General features: G+C 38.0%; 1 protein-coding gene across 3 annotated transcripts in view; it reads right to left on the reverse strand.

Moving 5' to 3' along the window:
• The window catches only part of RRAGB (Ras related GTP binding B), a 103,977-nt gene that overhangs the window by 19,964 nt on the left and 63,588 nt on the right, over positions 1–20,425 (reverse strand). For 2 of the 3 annotated variants that reach the window (XR_009865034.1, XM_062183675.1), the window contains one exon: positions 17,647–17,939. The exons of the other annotated variant lie outside the window; for it this stretch is intronic. Coding sequence is in view for 1 of the 2 variants with exons in the window: in XM_062183675.1 (XP_062039659.1) it covers positions 17,911–17,939 (29 nt within the window). In the remaining variant the exon portion in view is untranslated. Of the gene's footprint in view, positions 1–17,646; positions 17,940–20,425 lie in introns of those variants that run through there. 3 annotated transcript variants of the gene reach the window in all.

The following is a 20,425-nucleotide window of genomic DNA, read 5'->3' on the forward strand; positions in this document are numbered from 1 at the left end:
CTCCAATACCATATTAATGGGGGACTTGAACACCCCACTTTCATCAATGGACAGATCAACCAGAAAGAAAATCAACAAACAAATAACAGAGCTAACTGACACTATGGATCAAATGGACCTAACTGATATCTACAGAACAGTTCATGACACAGTTGGAGAATAAACATTCTTCTTATAAGTGCATGGAACTTTCTCTGTGCTAGACCATATGCTAGACTATAACGCAAGTATCAAAAGCTAAAAAAAACTGAAATCATACCATGCATTTTTTTCTGACAACTATTGCATGAAGCTGTAAATCAACAACTCAAGAATCTCAGAACAAATGCAAACATATGGAGACTGAATAACACGTTTCTAAAGGAGCATTGGGTCATGGAAGCAATCAAATTAGAAATAAAAAAAATTCTGGAAAAGAATGAAGATGAAACACAATGTATCAAAACTTATGGAATACAGAAAAAGCATTTTTTATATCTTTTTTTTTTGACAGGCAGAGTGGATAGTGAGAGAGAGAGAGAGAGAGAGAGGTCTTCCTTTTTTGCCGTTGGTTCACCCTCCAATGGCCACTGCAGCCGACACATCTCGCTGATCGGAAGCCAGGAGCCAGGTGCTTCTCCTGGTCTCCCATGCGGGTGCAGGGCCCAAGCGCTTGGGCCATCCTCCACTGCCTTCCCGGGCCATAGCAGAGAGCTGGCCTGGAAGAGGGGTAACCGGGATAGAATCCGGCGCCCCAAGTGGGACTAGAACTCGGTGTGCTGGCGCCGCAAGGCGGAGGATTAGCCTGTTAAGCCAGGGCACTGGCCAGAAAAAGCATTGTTAAAAGGCATGTTGATAGCAATTGGTGCCTGCATTGAGAAACTGGAAAGGCAACAAATAAATGAGTTATCAACTCATCTCAAGGGCCTGGAAAAACAACAAACCAAGTCCAAATAGATAGGAGGAAAGAAATAATTAAAGTTAGAGAAGAAATAAACAAAATTGAAACAAAAAAATACAAAATATCTGTGAAATGAAGAGCCATTTTATGAAAACATAAAATGGATACACCATTTAAAAAACTAACCAAAAAAGAGATAGAAGACCCAAATCAATAAAATAAGAGATGAAAAATGAAATGTAACAACAGATACCATAGAAATAAAAAAGAAGCAGCAGGAATTACTACAAAGAGATATATGCCAACAAATCAGCAAATCTAAAAGAATTGGATAGATTCCTGTACACATACAACATACCAAAATTGAGCCATGAGATATAACATCTAAACAGACGAATAACCAAGATGGAAACTGAATCAGTAATAAAGACCATCCCAACAAAGAAAAGCCTAAGATTGGATGGCTTCACTCCTGAATTCTACCAAACATTTAATGAAAACCTGATCCAATCCTTATCAAGCTACTGAAAGCAATCAAAAGGAGCAAGGATCCTGAAAACTCCTTCTATGAAGGCAGCATCATGTTTAATTCCTAAAACACAAAAAGAAACAACAGAGAAGAGAACTGTAGACCAATATCCCTGATGAACATAGACACAAAAAATCCTCAACAAAACACCCCTAACCGAATCATCAGAAAGATCATTCACCAGGACCAAGTGGGGTTTATCCTTGGTATGCAGGGATAATTCAACATTCCAAATCAATAAATGTGAAACATCACATTAACAAACTGAAGAACAAAAACCATCTCAATAGATGAAGAGAAATCATTTGACATAATATAGCATCCTTTCATGGTGAAAACCTTAAGGAAACTGAATATAGAAGGAACATTCCTCAACAAAATCAAAACAATCTATGAAAAATCCACAGACAGTAACTTACTTAATGTGGAAAACTTGGAAGAATTCCAACTAAGATCTGGAACCAGAAAAGGATGCCCACTGTTACCATTGTTATTAAATATAGTATTGGAAGTTTTAGCCAGAGCCATTAGGGAAGAAAAAGAGATCAAAGGGATACAAATTGATAAGGAGGAAGTCAAACTATTGCTATTTGCAGATAACATGATTCTCTTTATAGGGGATCCAAAAGTCTCCACTAGGAGAATATTAGAACTCATAAAATAATTTGGTAAACTGAGAGAATATAAAATTAATACAAAAAATCAATATTATTTTTATACATAGATAATATAGCTGAGAAAGAACTTCTAAGATCAATCCCATTCACAACAGCTACAAAAACAATTAAATGTCTTGGAATAAATTTAACCAAGCATGTCAAAGATCTCTATGATGAAAATTATCAAGAATATATTTAAAGAATATTTAAAGAATAAATAACAAATAACAGAAAAAATATTCCATGTTTATGGATTGGAAGAATCAATATCATCAAAATGTCCATACTAATGAAAGCAATTTAAAGATTCAAAAAATCAACATCATTCTCGGATCTAGAAAACACAATGCTAAAATTCATATGGAAACACAAGAGACACTGAATAGCTAAAGTAATCTTAAACAACAACAAAAAAAGTTGTAACAGATTACAAAACATAATACATGGCAGTTATAAACAAAATAGACTAGTACTGGCAACGAATAGATGTGTGAACCAAGGGAACAGAATAGAAACTCCAGAAATCAATCCACACATCTACAACCAACTTATCTTTGACAAAGGAGCTAAAATCAATCCCTGGAGCAAAGACAGTCTCTTCAACAAAGGAATTGGGAAAACTGTATTTTCAGGTGAAAAAGTATAAAAGAAGACCCCTACCTTCCATGCTATACAAAAATTCACTCAAATGGATCAAAGACCTCTATTAATGACCTGATATCATCAAATTACTCTAGAACATTGGGGAAACCCTACAAGACATTGAGTTAGACAGACTACTTGGAAAAGATCACAGAAGCACAGGCAATCAAAGACAAAATTAACAAATGGGATTACATGAGGATGAGAAGATTCTGCACTACAAAAGAAACACTTTGCAAAGTGAATAGGCAACTGACAGAAAGGAAAAAAAAAACATCTGTAAACTATGCAACTGATAAAAGATTAATATTCAGAATCTACAAAATGTTAAAAACTGAACAATAACAAAACAATCCAGTTAAGAAATGGGAAAAAGACTTGAATACACATTTTTCAAGAGAGGAAATTCAAATGTCCAATAGACACCTGAAAAAATGCTCAGGATCCCTAGCCATCAGGGAAATGCAAATCAAAACCACAATGAGGTTTCACCTCACCCCAGTTAAAATGACTCTCATATAGAAATCAACAAACAACAAATGCAAGCTAGGATATGGGGGAAAGGTACCCTATTCCACTGTTATTGGGAATGTAAATTAGTACAACCAAAGTGGAAGACAGTATGGCAATACCTCAGAAATCTCAATTTAGACATAATATATGACCTACTCATCCCATTGCTAGTAATCTACCCAAATGACAATAAATCAGAATATGAAAGAATGATCTGTACCCCCATGTTTATTTCAGCTCAATTCACAATAACTCTGACATGCATTTAACCCAGGAATTGACTGGATCAAGATATAATGGCATCCTGCACAGTGGTTAAAAAAATGAAATTCTGTCTTTTGCAATCAAATGGATGCAATTGGAAACCATTATACTTAATAAAATAAGCCAGTCCCAAGAGACAAATACTATATATTCTTTCTGATCTGTGGTAATTATCTAATAGAGTATCAAAAAGGTAATCTATAGGAATGAAATTGACAGTTTAAGATGTGATGATTTTGAATAGCCCTTGTCTCGACTGTTAAAGAATAGTGTTTTTTCTTCTTCATATTATCTGTTGAACTCTTTACTTGGTATAGGGTTAATCTTATTAATATAAAGTCAATTGAAAATATATCTTTGTAAAAAATAAGAATGGGAATAAGGGAGGGAGGAGAGTGGGTAGGTGGGACAATCACTATGCTCCTAAATTTGTATTTATGAAATCCATGAAGTTTGTATAGCAGAAATAAAATTCAAAAAAATTAGTATACAGAAAATAGATTATATTCATCCCATGGTTTCAGTTCCTAGAAGACAACCACAATTCCCTCACTACCCTGCTCCCACCAATCCCCCACCCTCCCTTCTCTTCATCAGTTTTTTAAAGAACATAATTTAATCTACTTTATATCCACAGGATTAATTTGCCAGTAATCATATTCAACAAGTAAAAATTATGAAGACCGCAGCTCCATAAGAGTAAAAACTAGGGCTAAAAATGACAATCATATTCCACAATGGCCACTTCATTCTTGTACATTTTTTATTCTCTATCAGCTGCCACATATCAGAGAAAATATATGATATTTGTCTTTATGAGACTGGCTTATTTCACTAAGCATAATAGTTTCCAGTTGCATCCATTTTGTTGCAAAAGACAGGCTTTCATTCATTTTTATGGCTGAGTTGTATTCCATGGCGTATATATACCTCATTTTCTTTATCTAGTCATTAGCTGATGGACATCTAGGTTGATTCCATATCTTAGCTGTTGCGAATTGAGCTGTAACAAACATGGGTGTACAAATAACTCTTTCATATGCTGATTTAATTCCTTTGTGTAAATTCCTAGGAGTGGGATGCCTGGGTCACATGGAAGATCTGTTTTCAAATCTCCAATGAATCACCATATTGTATTCAATAATGGTTGTACTTGTTGATATTCTAAGAAACAGTGCATTAGAGTACCTTCTTCTCAACATCCTCGCAAGTATTTATTGTTTTTTGACTTTCTGGATAGCCATTCTAACTGGGGTGAGATGAAACCTCATTGTGGATTTTATTTGCAATTCCCTGATGGCTAGTGATCTTCAGCATTTTTTCACATGTCTGTTGGCCATTTACATTTCATCGTTTGAAAAATGCCTGTTTATGCCCTTTGTCTATTATTGATGGTATTGTTTTTTGTTGTTGTTGTTGTTGAGTTTCTTGACCTCTTTATGTATTCTGGATATAAATGCTTTATCAGCTGTAAAGCCTGCAAATACTTTCTCCCATTTTGTCAGTTGACTCTTCACTTTGTTGAGTATTTCCTTTACAGTACAGAAGCATGTTAGCTTGATGTAATCCCATTTGTCTACATTTGCTTTAACTGCTCGTGCTTTTTGGGTCTTTTCAAAGAAATTCTTGCCTATGTTAATGTCTTGTAGAATTCCCCCTATGTTTTTCTCTAGAACATTGACATAATCAGGAAAAGTTTCTGGAAGAGGGGTCATTTGAATGATAAACCACTGTGGCCACATTATAGTTAAGCGTGTATGTTTACATTAATGCCTCAGAATTTTACCCTGAAGACACAAAAGAGTCATTGAAGGGTTTTACTCAGGGAAGTAACATACTTATATTTGTGTGCTATAAATTACTTTTGTTCTTTTATGGAGTAAACTGCAGATACATGAGAATAGAAGTGATAAATAACAAAAGGCATAGACTGAAGTGTTAGGTGATATGTTGGAGAGAAGGGGAACAAGTAGAGAAATATTTAAAAAGTAGAATAACAAGGCAAAGAAGTTGATTGCATGAGTAGAGTGAGTTAGAGGCATATTTGTGTAAATGTCTTCTCAGAAATGTTTCTGGTTAAAAGGAGAACCCAAATGGTTTGATAGAGAGGCTCTGTACTAACCTCCACCAGAGAAGAGTTAGAACAAAATAGCAAAGAGCACAGTTACAGGAAATTTACTGAAGATAAAATTTAGTAAAGAAATTGTGGGAGTGCCAGCGCTATGGCCTAGAGGGTAAAGGCGCCACCTGCAGTGCTGGCATCCCATATGGGCACCGGTTCAGGTGCTGGCTGCTCCACTTCTGATGTAGCTCTCTGCTATGGCCTGGGATCACAGTAGAAGATGACCCAAGTGCTTGGGCCCCTGAATCTGCATGGGAGATATTGGATCCTGGCTTCGGATTTGGCACAGCGCTGGCCATTGCAGCCAATTGGGGAGTGAACCAGCAGATAGAAGACTTCTCTCTCGCTCTCAGCCACTCCTTCTCTCTCAACTCTGACTTTCAAATAAATAATCTTTTTTTTTTAAAAAAAAAAGAAGGTGTGGGAACCTCAAACAGTACAGAAACTCTGAAAGCCAGCAAAGAGAGAACAAAATACACTGCGGCTCCTTCCCCATTCTCTATCCTTGGGATTCCATCTTGCTTAGAAAAGGTAAGCAGAAAACTCTGCCATACCCACAAACACCATGGATCCACAACCCTAGCTACAGAATTCCATGGCCCTCACTGGCTGTAAATTCAGTCTAGAAACCTGACTGGAGTGGCATAATTTCTCTAAAAATGCACTTCATATCACCTCCCTCTTTCAACACCCCAGACTCAAGTTGGTGTAGTACAGCTGCTGATGGACTCCATTCTGTCTTAAGAAACAACAAGCAGTCCTATTGCTACAAGAATCCCACAAAACCAAAACAAGGGTATGTTACAGTGCAAACAGCAGGGCCCACTGCATTCTATAGCTGCAGGATTTCTGGCTACAAGCCCTGGGGCCACAATCATTCATTCTTTGTAATATTTTTGGGGGCTCAGTACCAGCATCAACTAATATACAAGCCCAGAGGACAAGACTTTAGCAAGTTTTCTTCTGCATCTGTTACCCTAGGGTTCTGGATGGCCAGGGTACAAGCCCCAGCATCACCTTTCTATGCTCTGTAGGCAATTCCTTGTTTCCTGCAGCTCTGAGACTTTGGATGTTGGTGACACAATCTCTGGAAAAACTCACTCACTAGAAGTTCTTGGAGGTCCCTATCTGTGTTCCTATGCTTCAGCCTGCTACCAACCAGTCCCCAGTCCCCAACATAACTGGCATTTAACCTGTAAGAACTGGGTAAGGATCATACTGCATACTACAACTCTGGGACTGGAACTGGTGGTTTTTATTAAGTCACAGGAACACCTGAAGTCTCCTGTGGGAACTGTGGAAGCCCCTGTCTGCATTCCACTGCTTGACATCCATACCTTCCAATGCATAAGCCCCAGTATAACATGCAATTGCTATGTTGGAACCTGGATGAATTACCCTCTGACTCCTGCAGCTTTGGAACTGTGATTGTTGGAACTATATTCCACGAAGTCACTGGAATTCACCCAAAAGAATCTAGGAAAGGATACCACTATATCCTGCAGTCTAGGTTAGTGAATGTTTGTTCTGTAAGTCTCATGACTCCTGTGCTCAACTGCAAGGCCTAGATAAGACCCTAAGTGCATTGCCTTGATGCAGGTTTGTAACTGGTTGTGCATATTCCCTGGAATAACCTGTGATAAACTTAAAAGTTGTGGGTAAGATACCTTACAAGTCCTGCAACTGTGGCACTAAGACAGTTGGAGCTATATTCCACAGTTTCTTCAGTTCTGTCCATGAGACAATAGGACAAATTTATTTGGATTCCATTGTTCCAGACCCATGCTTGCCAGGGCAACATCCACAGCATAACCTGCCCATGAAATATGACACCTGAGTAAGGTCTCCACAGAATTCTGCAGCTCTGGGACTCTGTTGGCCCTATAAGCCCTTGGAACTCCTGAAATTGCCCAGTAGGAACTGTGGAAGGCTCTGTTTCCATTCCACTGCTTATAGGACCATGATTGCCAGTGCACAAACTCTGCACCATTTATGCTGTTTCAATGGGACTGGAGAAAGATACCATTCTTTCTGTGATGTTTTAGGACTATGACTACTAGCACTATATTCTTATGTTATACTCAATGGAACACATGCTGCAGAAATTAAGGAAGATCTATCTCCATTCCACTGCTCTAGGCCCACACCAGCAAGTACACAATCCCCAGAATAACCTATATTAACTCTATGGGACTGGGGTAAGATCTACTTCATAACTTCCAGTTCTGAGTTAGGGGTTTTTGTTGCTAAGAAGCCCCAGCATCAAGCACACCCACCCAGCAAGATCTAGGGAAGTTATCATTCACATTACACAGTTCCAAGTCCACAGCTATTGATTGGTATCAAAAACTATACCATCATTCAGGCTTGCCTCAAAGGACAAGGGTAAGGCCTACTGTGTTTCTCACAGTACCAAGTATATGATTACTACTACTAAAAACCTAAATGTTTTTGATGTACAACTTCTTGGATCTCAACTTACACATATTTGAAAGCCCATGCATACATCAAAATTTTACTACAAAGGACATTGACTGCTGCAAAAGACAATTGTGGCACTCATAAACCCTGCTGACATTGAATACAGGTGAATACCTGACTCCAAGATTAAATATCTGTGTTCACCTAGAACCAAATCCCAAGGAACTACCCAACGGACACCTCACAATCCACCTAAACTAAAGAATCTTCCATAAAAAAGAAGGAACTTTTGTATCAACTGCTAAGCAGAGGTCAAGGTAGGACCACAGAAAACATGGAGAAGAAAGGAAGCATGACACCTCAAAAAAAAAAAAAACGTTAAATCTCTAGACACAGATCCTGATTTGAAGGAAATCTATGAAATACCTGAAAAAGTTACAATAATCCTATTAAAGAAATTCAATAACATGCAAAATAATACAAAGAACCAAGTCAATCAAAAGAAATCATTTGACAGAATCTATCAGAATTTTGACACTGAAATGTCATGCATTTAAGTGTAAAATGCAATTTTGAAAGCTTTAACAACAGAAAAACACAAGTGGAAAAACAATTTCTGATCTTGAGAACATGACTTTTAAAATAGCCCAATCTGACAAACATAAAGAGAAAGGAATTAAAATGAATAAAGAGTGCCTACAGGATACCATTAAATGAACAAATATTTACAATATAAGGACATCTGTAGAAGAAGAGAAAGAAACAGGTATTGAGGATGCATTTAATGAAGTAATTTTTGAAAATTTCTCAGATTGTGAAATAGATATGGAACTCCAGATACAAGAAGCTCGAAGAACCCAAATAGGTGCTGGCAAAGTGGTGCAGAGGGAGAAGCCACTGCTTGCAATGCAAACATCCCATGTTGGAATGTCAATTTCAGTATGAACTGCTCTGCTTCCAATCCAGCTCCTGGTTAATGGGTCTGAGAAGGCAATGGATGATGGCCCAAACTAGATGGGCCCCTGAGACCCATATGGGAGGCCCAGATGGAGTTCTGGGCTCCTGGACTCACTCTCTCTCTCTCTCTCTCTCTTTCTCTTTCTGACATTATTCTTTTCAAACAAATAAATAAATAAAAGTTTTTAAAAAGAAAGAAAAGAACTCCAAATGGACTCAACACCCCCCAAAAATACTTTCTCCAATGCATATTATAGCTAAATTTACAAAAGTTAAGGGCAAAGAAAGACTGCTAATGAAAGTAAAAGGGAAACAGCAAATTTCATATAAAGGAAAACCTATTAAGACTAACAGCAGCTGAAATGTCAGCAGAAATCCTACAGGCCAGAGAGAATGGGCAGATCGTACAGGCAAAGACTTCTTGGAAAAGACCCCAGAAGCACAGGCAGTCAAAACCAAAATTAACATTTGGGATTGCATCAAATTGAGAAGTTTCTGTACTGCAAAAGAAACAGTCAGGAAAGTGAAGAGGCAACCGACAGAATGGGAAAAAATATTTGCAAACTATACTACAGATAAAGGGTTGATAACCAGAATCTACAAAGAAATCAAGAAACTCCACAACAACAAAACAAACAACCCACTTAAGAGATGGGCCAAGGACCTCAATAGACATTTTTCAAAAGAGGAAATCCAAATGGCCAACAGACACATGAAAAAATGTTCAAGATCACTAGCAATCAGAGAAATGCAACTCAAAACCACAATGAGGTTTCACCTCACCCCGGTGAGAATGGCTCACATTCAGAAATCTACCAACAACAGATGCTGGAGAGGATGTGGGGAAAAAGAGACACTAACCCACTGTTGGTGGGAAGGCAAACTGGTTAAGCCACTATGGAAGTCAGTCTGGAGATTCCTCAGAAACCTGAACATAACCATACCATACAACCCAACCATCCCACTCCTTGGAATTTACCCAAAGAAATTAATTTGGCTAATAAAAAAGCCATCTGCACATTAATGTTTATTGCAGCTCAATTCACAATAGCTAAGACCTGGAACCAACCCAAATGCCCATCAACAGTAGACTGGATAAAGAAATTATGGGACATGTACTCCATAGAATACTATACAGCAGTAAGGAACAATGAAACCCAGTCATTTGCAACAAGATGGAGGAATCTGGAAAACATCATGCTGAGTGAATTAAGCCAGTCCCAAAGAGACAAATATCATTTGTTTTCCCTGATCGGCGACAACTGAGCACCAAAGAGGAAACCTGTTGAAGTGAAATGGACACTATAAGAAACAATGACCTGCTCAGCTCTTGTCCTGACTCTAGATGTACAATGTAATACTTTATCCTTTTTAGTATTTGTTGTTATTGTTCTAGTACTAGTGGTTGAACTCAGTAATTAACACACAATTATTCTTAGGTGTCTAAATCTTAACTGAAAAGTGACCCCTGTTAAATATAAGAGTGGGAAAAAGAGAGGGAGGAGATGTACAATTTGGGACATGCTCAATCGGACTTGCCCCAAATGGTGGAGTTAGAAATGTGCCAGGGGATTCCAATACAATCCCATCAAGGTGGCATGTACCAATGCCATCTCACTAGTCCAAGTGATCAATTTCAGTTCACATTCGATGGCTCTGATAGGTCTAAGAGTCAAAGGGATCACACAAACAAGACAAGTGCCTGCTAATACTAACTGATAGAATCAAAAAGGGAGAGAAAGATCCAACATGGGAAGCAGGATACACAGCAGACTCATAGAACGGCAGATGTCCTAAACAACACTCTGGCCTCAGAATCAGCCCTTAAGGCATTCAGATCTGGCTGAAGAGCCCATGAGAGTTTTGTAGGCATGGAAAGCCAAGACACCATGGAAAAGAAAAAAAAAAGAAGAAGACCTAAATGAAAGATCTCTGTGAGTGAGATCCCAGTGGAAAGAACGGGGCCATCAAAGAAGGAGGTACCTTTCTCTGAAGGGAGGAGAGAACTTCCACTTTGACTATGACCCCATCTGAATAAGATCAAAGTCAGCGAACTCTAAAAGCTTCCATAGCCCTGGCAACTCATGACTAGAGCCTAGGGAGATTACTGACGCCATGAACAGGAGTGTCAAATTGTTAAGTCAGCAACAGGAGTCACTGTGTACTTACATCCCATGTGGGATCTGTCCTTAATGTGTTGTCTAATGTGCAGTGATGCTATAACTAGTACTGGAACAGTATTTTTACACTTTGTGTTTCTGTGTGGGTACAAACTGATGAACTCTTTACTAATTATATACTGAATCGATCTTCTGTATATAAAGATAATTGGAAATGAAAAAAAAAACCTGGTGTTAAATTGGAAATGGCATAGAAAATTAATTAATTTTTTAAAAAAATATTATGTAGGATCTCTGTCTTTAATGTGCTGTACACTGTTATTTAATGCTATAACTAGTACTCCAACAGTATTTTTTTTCACTTTGTGTTGCTATATGGGGGCAAACTGTTGAAATCTTTACTTAATATATACTAAACTGATCTTCTGTATATAAAGAGAATTGAAAATGAATCTTGATGTGATTGGAAGGGGAGAGGGAGCAGGAAAGGGGAGGGTTGCAGGTGGAAGGGATGTTATGGGAGGGGGGAAGCCATTGAAACCCATAAGCTGTACTTTGTAAATTTATATTCTTAAATAAAAGTTAAAAAAAAAGATCTTGAAAGAATAAAAAATTCCAAACAAGAATACTATATCCAGGGGCCTGTGCTGTGGCATAGTGGGTAAAGCCACCACTTGCAGTTGTGGCATCCCATATGGGCATCAGTTCAAGTCCTGGCTGCTTCACTTCTGATCCAGCTCTCTGCTGTGGCTTGGGAAAGCAATATAAGAGGGGCCAAGTCCTTGGGCCTCTGCACCCGCATGGTAAGTCCTGGAGGAAGCTCCTGGCTCCTGGCTTTGCATCGGTGCAGCTATGGCCATTGTGACCAACTGGCGAGTGACCCAGTGGATGGAAGACATCTCTCTCTGCCTTTCCTTCTACTTCTGTGTAACTCTTTCAAATTAATTAATTAATTAATTAATTAAAAGAATACTATAGCCAGGGAAGCAATACTTTAGTAGCCACAGAGAAATAAAGTATCTCTAAGGCAAAACAAAAGAAATGGAGAGAATCCATTAACACCAGATCAGTCCTACAAGAAATCCTGAAGGGACTCCTATAGTAGAAGTCATAACATCATAGCAACCATCATGAAAACACATGGCAGAACAAAATTCACTAACAGATGAGATGCACAAAAGAGAAAGAAAATTCATACTTATAATAGCAAAAAGCTACACATACACAAAAGTAAATAATAAGAGGAAGGAAGAGGGTTGGCACTGTGGCATGGTGGGTAGGGGCTGCCACCTGCAGTGCTGGCATCCCATATGAGTGCTGGTTCACATCTCAGGTGCTCAACTTCTGATCCAGCTCTCTGTTATGGCCTCGGAGTGTAGTGGGGAATGGCCCAAGTCTTTGGGCCCCTGCACACACCTGGGACTCATGGAGGAAGCTCCTGGCTCCTGGCTTCAGATCGGTGTTTCTCTGGCCATTGTGGCCATCTGGGGAGCGCGAGCCAGCTGATGGAAGACCTATCTCTCTCTCTCTCTCTCTCTCTCTCTCTCTCTCTCTGTGTAGCTCTGCCTATCAAATAAATAAATATTTTTAAAAAGAAGGAGGAAGAAACAGAATATAGAAAGCGATTACTAAGCAATGATCAAAATGGCAGAAAGTTAGTTCTTATCTATCCATATTAACCTTGAATTTAATGGATTATATCTCTAGTTAAAATATATGGGTTGGTGCAATTTATAAAGAAGACCCAACACTATACTGCCTATAAGAAACTCACTTCCAAGGCCAGTGCCGTGGTGTAGCAAATGAGGCCACCACCTGTGGTGCTGGCATCCCATATGGGCTTCTGTTGAAGCCCTGCTTCTCCACTTCTGATACAGATCCCTGGTAATGTGCTTGGTAAAACAGTGGAGTATGGCCCAAATACTTGGGCCCCTACTCCCACGTGGGAGACCTGGAGGAAGCTCCTGGCTCCTGGCTTTGGACCAGTCCAGTTACAGCTACCGCTGTTGTAGTCATCAGATGGAAGATTCTCTCTGTCACTCCCTCTGTCTCTCTGTAACACGACTTATAAAGTAAGTAAATAATAAAAAAAATAAACTCACTTTCCTGGTAAAGATACTCATAAACTGACAATGAAGGGATGAAGAAATATAGACCAAGCAGATAGAAATCAAAAGAGAGTTCTAATACTTATACTAATATCAGATGAATCAGAATTTAGATACAAACTGTTAAAAGATACAGAGAAGAACATTATATATTGATAAAAGGACCAATTCTGCAAGAATATATAATAATCATAAATATAGACGTACCCAACTAAGATCACTCAAATATATAAAGCAAATATTATTTGACTTAAAGTAAGAGATAGACTTTGATACAATAATAGCATGAAACTTCAAAACTACACTGTCTTCAATGGACAGATCAAGATAAAAATCAAAAAAGAGAAGCTGGCACTGTGGCATAGTGGGCTAGACCTCCGCATCCCATATGGATGCCGGTTCGTTTCCCGGATGCTCCTCTGCAGATCCAGCTTTCTGTTATGGCCCGGGAAGGCAATGGAGGATGGCCGAAGTGCTTGGGCCCCAGGACCGAAGTGGGAGACTCGGAGGAAGCTCCTGGCTTCTAGCTTCATATCTGCACAGCTCCACCATTGTGGCCATTGGGAAAGTGAATCAGCAGATTGAAGACCTTTCTGTCTCTGCTTCTCTTTGTAACTTTACCAGTCAAATAAATAAATCTTTAAAACAAACTAATAAGCGGGGCTGGTGCTGTGGCGCTGCGGGTTAAAGCACTGGCCTGAGGCGCCGGCATCCCATATGGGTGCTGGTTCTAGTACCGGTTGCTCCTCTTCTTTTTTTTAACTTTTATTTAATGAATATAAATTTCCAGTGTACAGCTTATGGATTACAATAGCTTCCCCCCCAAATAACTTCCCTCCCACCCGCAACCCTCCCCTCTCGCGCTCCCTCTCCCCTTCCATTTGCATCAAGATTCATTTTCAATTCTCTTTATATACAGAAGATCAATTTAGTATAAAGATTTCAACAGTTTGCACCCACATAGAAACACAAAGTGAAACATACTGTTGGAGTACTAGTTATAGCATTAAATCACAATGTACAGCACATTAAGGACAGAGATCCCACATGAGGAGCAAGTGCACAGTGACTCCTGTTGTTGACCCAACAAATTGACACTCTAGTTTATGGCGCCAGTAACCATCCTAGGCTGTCGTCGTGAGTTGCCAAGGCTATGGAAGCCTTCCAAGTTTGCCGACTCTGATCATATTTAGACAAGGTCATAAAAGACAGAGTGAGGATAGTAACCAATGATCCTAAGAGTGGCATTTACCAGGTTTGAACAACTATACAGCATTAAGTGGGGAAGAGGACCATCAATACACACAGGTTTGGAGTAGAGCCATTGGTGGTAGAGTAGAGGTTATGATTACAAAGGAATGAGGCCCAAGTATGCTAGACAGGTTGCTCCTCTTCTGATCCAGCTCTCTGCTATGGCCTGGGAAGGCAGTACAAGATGGCCCAAGTCCTTGAGCGCCTGCACCCATGTGGGAGACCCAGAAGAAGCTCCTAGCTCCTGCCTTGGATCGGTGCAGCTCCGGCCGTTGTGGCCATCTGGGGAGTGAATCAGCGGATGGAAGACCTCTCTCTCTGTCTCTACCTCTCTCTGTAACTCTGTCTTTCAAATAAATAAAATAAATCTAAAAAAAAAAAAAAACTAATAAGCCAATTCAGCAATATTGCAGGATATAAAGTATGTACAAAAATCAGTAGCATTGTTATACATCAATAGTGAATCATCTGAAAAAGAAATCAAGAAGAGAATCCCATTTCCAATAGTTAAAAAATAAAACCTGGAAATAAGTTTAACAAAAGAGGGGAAAGATCTCTATAATTGAAACCATAAATTGTTGATAAAGAAAATTAAAGAAGACAAAGAAATTGAAAGACATCCTGTGTACATGGATTGGAATGCAATCCTTCTCTGCAGGCGGAGGATTAACCTACTGCGCCACAGCGGTGGCCCCACAATCCTATCTTAAAAATGGGAACTAAAGCCCATTTATAACAGATAAGGTGAAAGTTGCTACTCAAATCTTTATACAGTTGCCATTCCATCATGTAGAATTTGTGCTGTGTAACACAAGCAATTAGCCACATGTGGCTATTTAAATCAAATTTACATTAATCTAAATAAAATTAAATTAAAAATTCAGCTTCTCATTATCACTAACCACATTTCAAGTGCTTCCTGCAAAAAGTTCCATAAACAGCCTTCATCCAGATATCACAACCCTAAAAGGATCTAACTCTTTACTCAAAATGTCAATAGCAAGAAAATATCAAATATTGGGGGACAAATGTATTAACTAATAATTAATGAAAGCAACACATTCACTGTATCACAAAGTATATAAATTGTCTCAAATAAAGATGTTCTATAATTTAAACTTCTATTTAGTATTCCAATCTTTTCCTATATGTTATATACATTAGATAGATTATAACATTTTTGGATTCTGGAATAATCTTCTATGAATTTTTGAATTTTTTAAAAGATCATTTATGAAACTGTCAGTCTGATCTGTCTCCTTTAGCTATAATCAAGTTTGAAAAACTTGGGTGGACAGGAATATCTCCAACTATTTTAAAGACCTCAGAATGGGAAGTCAATTTCATATCCTCCAATGGTAAGATGGGCACCATCCCCCTCATTTGCTGAGTTTCTATTCATCTGTTCCCTTCTCCATATAAACTGCCTGAAACCTCCAGCTGAAAAAAAAATGGGCAACAGATCTCAATAGACATTTTTCAAAGGAAAACAAACAAATTGCCAACAGGTACATAGAAAAATGTTCAACATTACTAAGCATCATAGAAATTCATATCAAACCAAAAAGAGGGGCCAGGGCTGTGGTGTAGAAGGTTAAGCCTCCTCTTGCAGTGCCGTTATCCCATATAGGCACCACTGCAAGTCTCAATTGCTCCATTTTCGATCAAGCTCTTTGCTAGTGCCCCTCAGATAGCAGTGGAAGATGGCCCAATTGCTAGTGTTCTTGTACCTATGTGGGAGACCCAGATGAAGCTCCTGGCTCCTGGCTTCAGCCTGGCTCAGCCCTGGCCATCCCAGCCATTTTAGCAGTGAATCAGCAGATGGAAGACCTCTCTCTCTCTCTCTCTTTCTCTCTCTCTCTCTCTCTCTCTCTCTCTCCCTCTCTTTCTGCCTTTCAAATAGATAAAATAAATCTTAAAAGTAAAGTAAGATATGGGGCCAGCGACATGGCTCACTTGGTTAATCCTCCACCTGTGGCGCCAGCATGCCATATGGGTGCCAGGTTCTAGTCTCGGTTGCCTCTCTTCCAGTCCAGCTCTCTGCTGTGGCCTGAGAACGCAATGGAGGATGACCCAAGTGCTAGGGCCCCTGCATCCGCATGGGAGACTGGGAGGAAGCACCTGGCTCCTGGCTTTGGATCGGCGTAGCTCTGGTCGTAGTGGCCATTTAAGGGGTGAACCAACAGAAGGAAGACCTTTCTCTCTGTCTCTTTCTCTCACTGTCTAACTCTATCTGTCAAATAAATAAATTTTTAAAAATCTAAAAAAATAAAGTAAGATAAAATAAACCCAGAGAGATATCACATCACGTTTACAAGATTAGCTGTTATCATAAAGGCAAAAGACAGCAAGTGTTAGTAAGGATGTAGAGAAAAGGGAACCCTTGCACACTATATGGAAGAATGCCAATTATTACAGTTACTGTGGAAAACAGCATGGAGTTTCCTCAAAAGACCAAAATTGTACTATAACATGATCCACCAATCTCATTTCTGGGTATGTATCCAACGGCAATGAAATACATTTGTTGAAAAGACTTCTTCAACTCCCATATATATTGTAACACTATTCACAATAGCTTGGACATGAAAATAAACTAAATATCCATCAACTGATGAGTGGATTAAAAAAATGTGTTATATCCACAACAATGGAATGTTATTCAGCCATAAAAGAATGTAATGTTGTTAATTGTATTAAATGGAATATGAGGTCATATGTTAAATGAAATTGGCCAACCACAGAAAGAAAAATATCACATGAAAATATCACTCAGGTGCAAATTTTGAAGAAATAGTTTATCTCATTATTTTAAAAATAAAAATGTGGTTACCAGAGGCAGGGGAAGGAAGTTGGGAAGAAGTGAATGGGGAAAAGTTGATAAACACATACCAGGTTATAGCTATACAAGAGTAAGAAGCTATTTCACAGTAGAGTGAAGATAGATAATATTAATTTACTATGTATTTCTTTATAGAAACAACTAGAAGAATGCATTTTTGCATGTTTTCACTAGAAAGAAATGTTAAATGCTTGAAATATCCTTACTGGACATTACTTAACATATATATGCAATGAAATATCACATAGTGCACCATAAATAAGTACAATGTTTATATGTTAAATTTCTTAAATAGAAAATAAATTCTAGCTTTTTAAAGATTTATTTATTTATTTGAAAGTTAGAGTTACACAAACACAGAGAGAGAAAGAGAGAGAGAGAGGTCTTCATCCGATTGTTTACTCCCCAATTGGACACGGCGACAGCTGGAGCTGCGCCGATCCGAAGCCAGGAGCCAGGAGCTTCTTCTGGGTCCTCCACGCGGGTGTAGGGGCCCGAGGACTTGGGCCATCTTGTACTGCTTTCCCAGGACATAGCAGAGAGCTGAATCTGAAGTGGGTCAGCCAGGTCTCGAATCGGTGCCCATATGGGATGTCCACACTTCAGGCCAGGGCGTTAACCCAGCGCTGGCCTCAAAAAAAAAAAAAAAAAAAAAAAAAAAAAAAAAACAAACCTGTAAAAACATTCCTTAAGCAAATGAAAGTGAATATACAACATTTCAAATTTGTGGGATACAGCGAAGGCAGTATTAGGAAGAAAGTTTATAGCAATAGTACATATGTTTAAAAATCAGAAATATTTCAAATAAGGAATCTAACAATGCATTTCAAGGATTCAAATAAGCAAGAAAAAATAAACTCAAAATTCACTAGAGGCAAGAAAAATGATCAGAACAGAAATAAATGAAATTGAATCTTAAAAGAATTACCTAAAATCAACAAAAATGAAAACTGTTTTTAAAAAGATAAACAAAATGGACATTTAACCACACTAACAAAGGAAAAAATGACGTTAAATCTGAAAAAGGACACTTTACAAATGATATCACAGAAATAAAAAGGGTCATAAAAAACTACGGCTGAACAACTATATGATAAAAAACTGAAAAACATCAAAGAAATGGATAAATTCTCGAATAAATAAAATTAACAAGATTAAACTAAGAAGATAGGGTGAATCTAAACAGATCAGTGACTATTTTGATGAGAGCAAAGCAATAATCAAAGGGCTCCCATCAAATAAAATTCCAGGAACTGATAGTTTACAACGGGATTCTACAAAGTATTTAAAGAGGAACTAACTCTAGTACTTTGCAAATTATTCTGAAATATTGAAAAGAATGGATGTTGTCCAAAGTCTTTTTATGAGGCAAGAGTTACTTTGATAGCATAAACAAAAGAGTACAGAAAGAAAATATGAACAAATATCCTTGATGAACACAGATGCACAAATTCTCAACAGAATTTTAGCAAACTGAATCTAATACTACTTCAAAAAGATCATACATCACGATAAAGTGGGATTTATCAAAATGGATGCAAGAGCAATGCAACATTCATAAATTAATAAATGTAATAAGGGGTTGGAGCTCTAGCAAAGCCAGTAAATTCACTGCCTGCAAATCCAGCATCCCATATGGACACAGGTTCAAGAAACAGCTGCTCCACTTCCAATCCAACTTCCTGCTAATGCACCTGGGAAATCAGTGGAAGATGGGCCAAGTTCTTGAGCTCCTGCACCCAGGTGGGAGACAAGGAAGAAGCTCCTGGCTCCTGGCTTCAGCCTGTCCCAGCCTCAGTCATTGCAACCATTTGGGGATTGAACCAGTGGATGGAAGGTTTCTCTCTCTCTCTCTCTCTCTCTCTCTCTCTGTGTGTGTGTGTATAGCTCTGCCTTTCAAATAAATAGTTAAAAAATGTAATCGGTCACATGAACTGAATATGATCATGACCTGAATATGATCATATTAAGTTACATTAAAAGTATTTGGCTAGATTCAATGTCCCCATGTCCCCTAACAATAAAACCTCTCAACAAATTAAGTATAGAAGGAACATACTTGAAAACCATAAAGCTATCTATGAAAGACTTATAGTCAGTATCATACTCAAAAGGGAAAAGCCAAAGGCTTTTACCCCTCATATCTGGAATAAGACAAGGATGTCCACTTATTCTACTATTATTCAGTATGGCCTTGGAAGAATTTCCAAGAACAACGACAGTAGAAAATGAAATAAAAGGCATCAAAATGGGAAAGGAAGTATTCAAGTTATCTATGTTTGCAAATGACATGACCTACATATAGAAAAACCTAAACATTCAAAACAAAAAAATGCCAGGACTGATAAATCAATTCTATATGGTTGCAGTATGCAAAACCAACAAAAATAAATAGTAGCAATTGTGCATATAAATAACTATCTCTCTGAAAGGGAAATCAAGAAATAAATCCCATTCACAATAACTATAAAACTTAAATATTAATGATTAAGTTTACCCAAAGAAGTGCATGATCTCCACAATAATAATTATAAAACAGTGAAGAAAGAAATAATCCAGGACACAAAAATGGAAACATATTCCTTTTTCATGGATTGCAAGAACTGATATCATTAAAATGTTCATACCACTAAAAACAATCAATGAAATCCACATCAAAATACTAAAGACATTTTTTACTGAATGAGAAAACCAATCTTAAACAGCCACAAAAGGCCCAGAATGGCCAAAGTGATCCTGATCAATACATAAATAATTAAATAAATAAGTAAAAATAAAAACTGAAGGCATTACAATACTTGATTCCAAAGAATATCACAAAGCTCCCATAACTAAAACTGCACTATACTGTCATAAAAATTACACACAGATCAATGGAACAGAATAGAGAATCCAGAAATTAAATCATATATATACAGCCAACTGATTCTTAACTAAGGTACCAAGAACATACATAAAGGAAGAGAGTCTTTACAATAAATGTTGCTGACAAAACTGGATGTACATATGCAGAAGAATAGAACTAGATGGCTAATTCTCACCATATACAAAAATCAAATCAAAGTGAGTCAAAGACCTAAATGTAAGACCAGAAACTCTGAAATTATTAGAAAAACA

This window comes from Lepus europaeus, chromosome X, assembly GCF_033115175.1.
Source record: "Lepus europaeus isolate LE1 chromosome X, mLepTim1.pri, whole genome shotgun sequence".
In the NCBI taxonomy this organism is placed as follows: domain Eukaryota; kingdom Metazoa; phylum Chordata; class Mammalia; order Lagomorpha; family Leporidae; genus Lepus; species Lepus europaeus.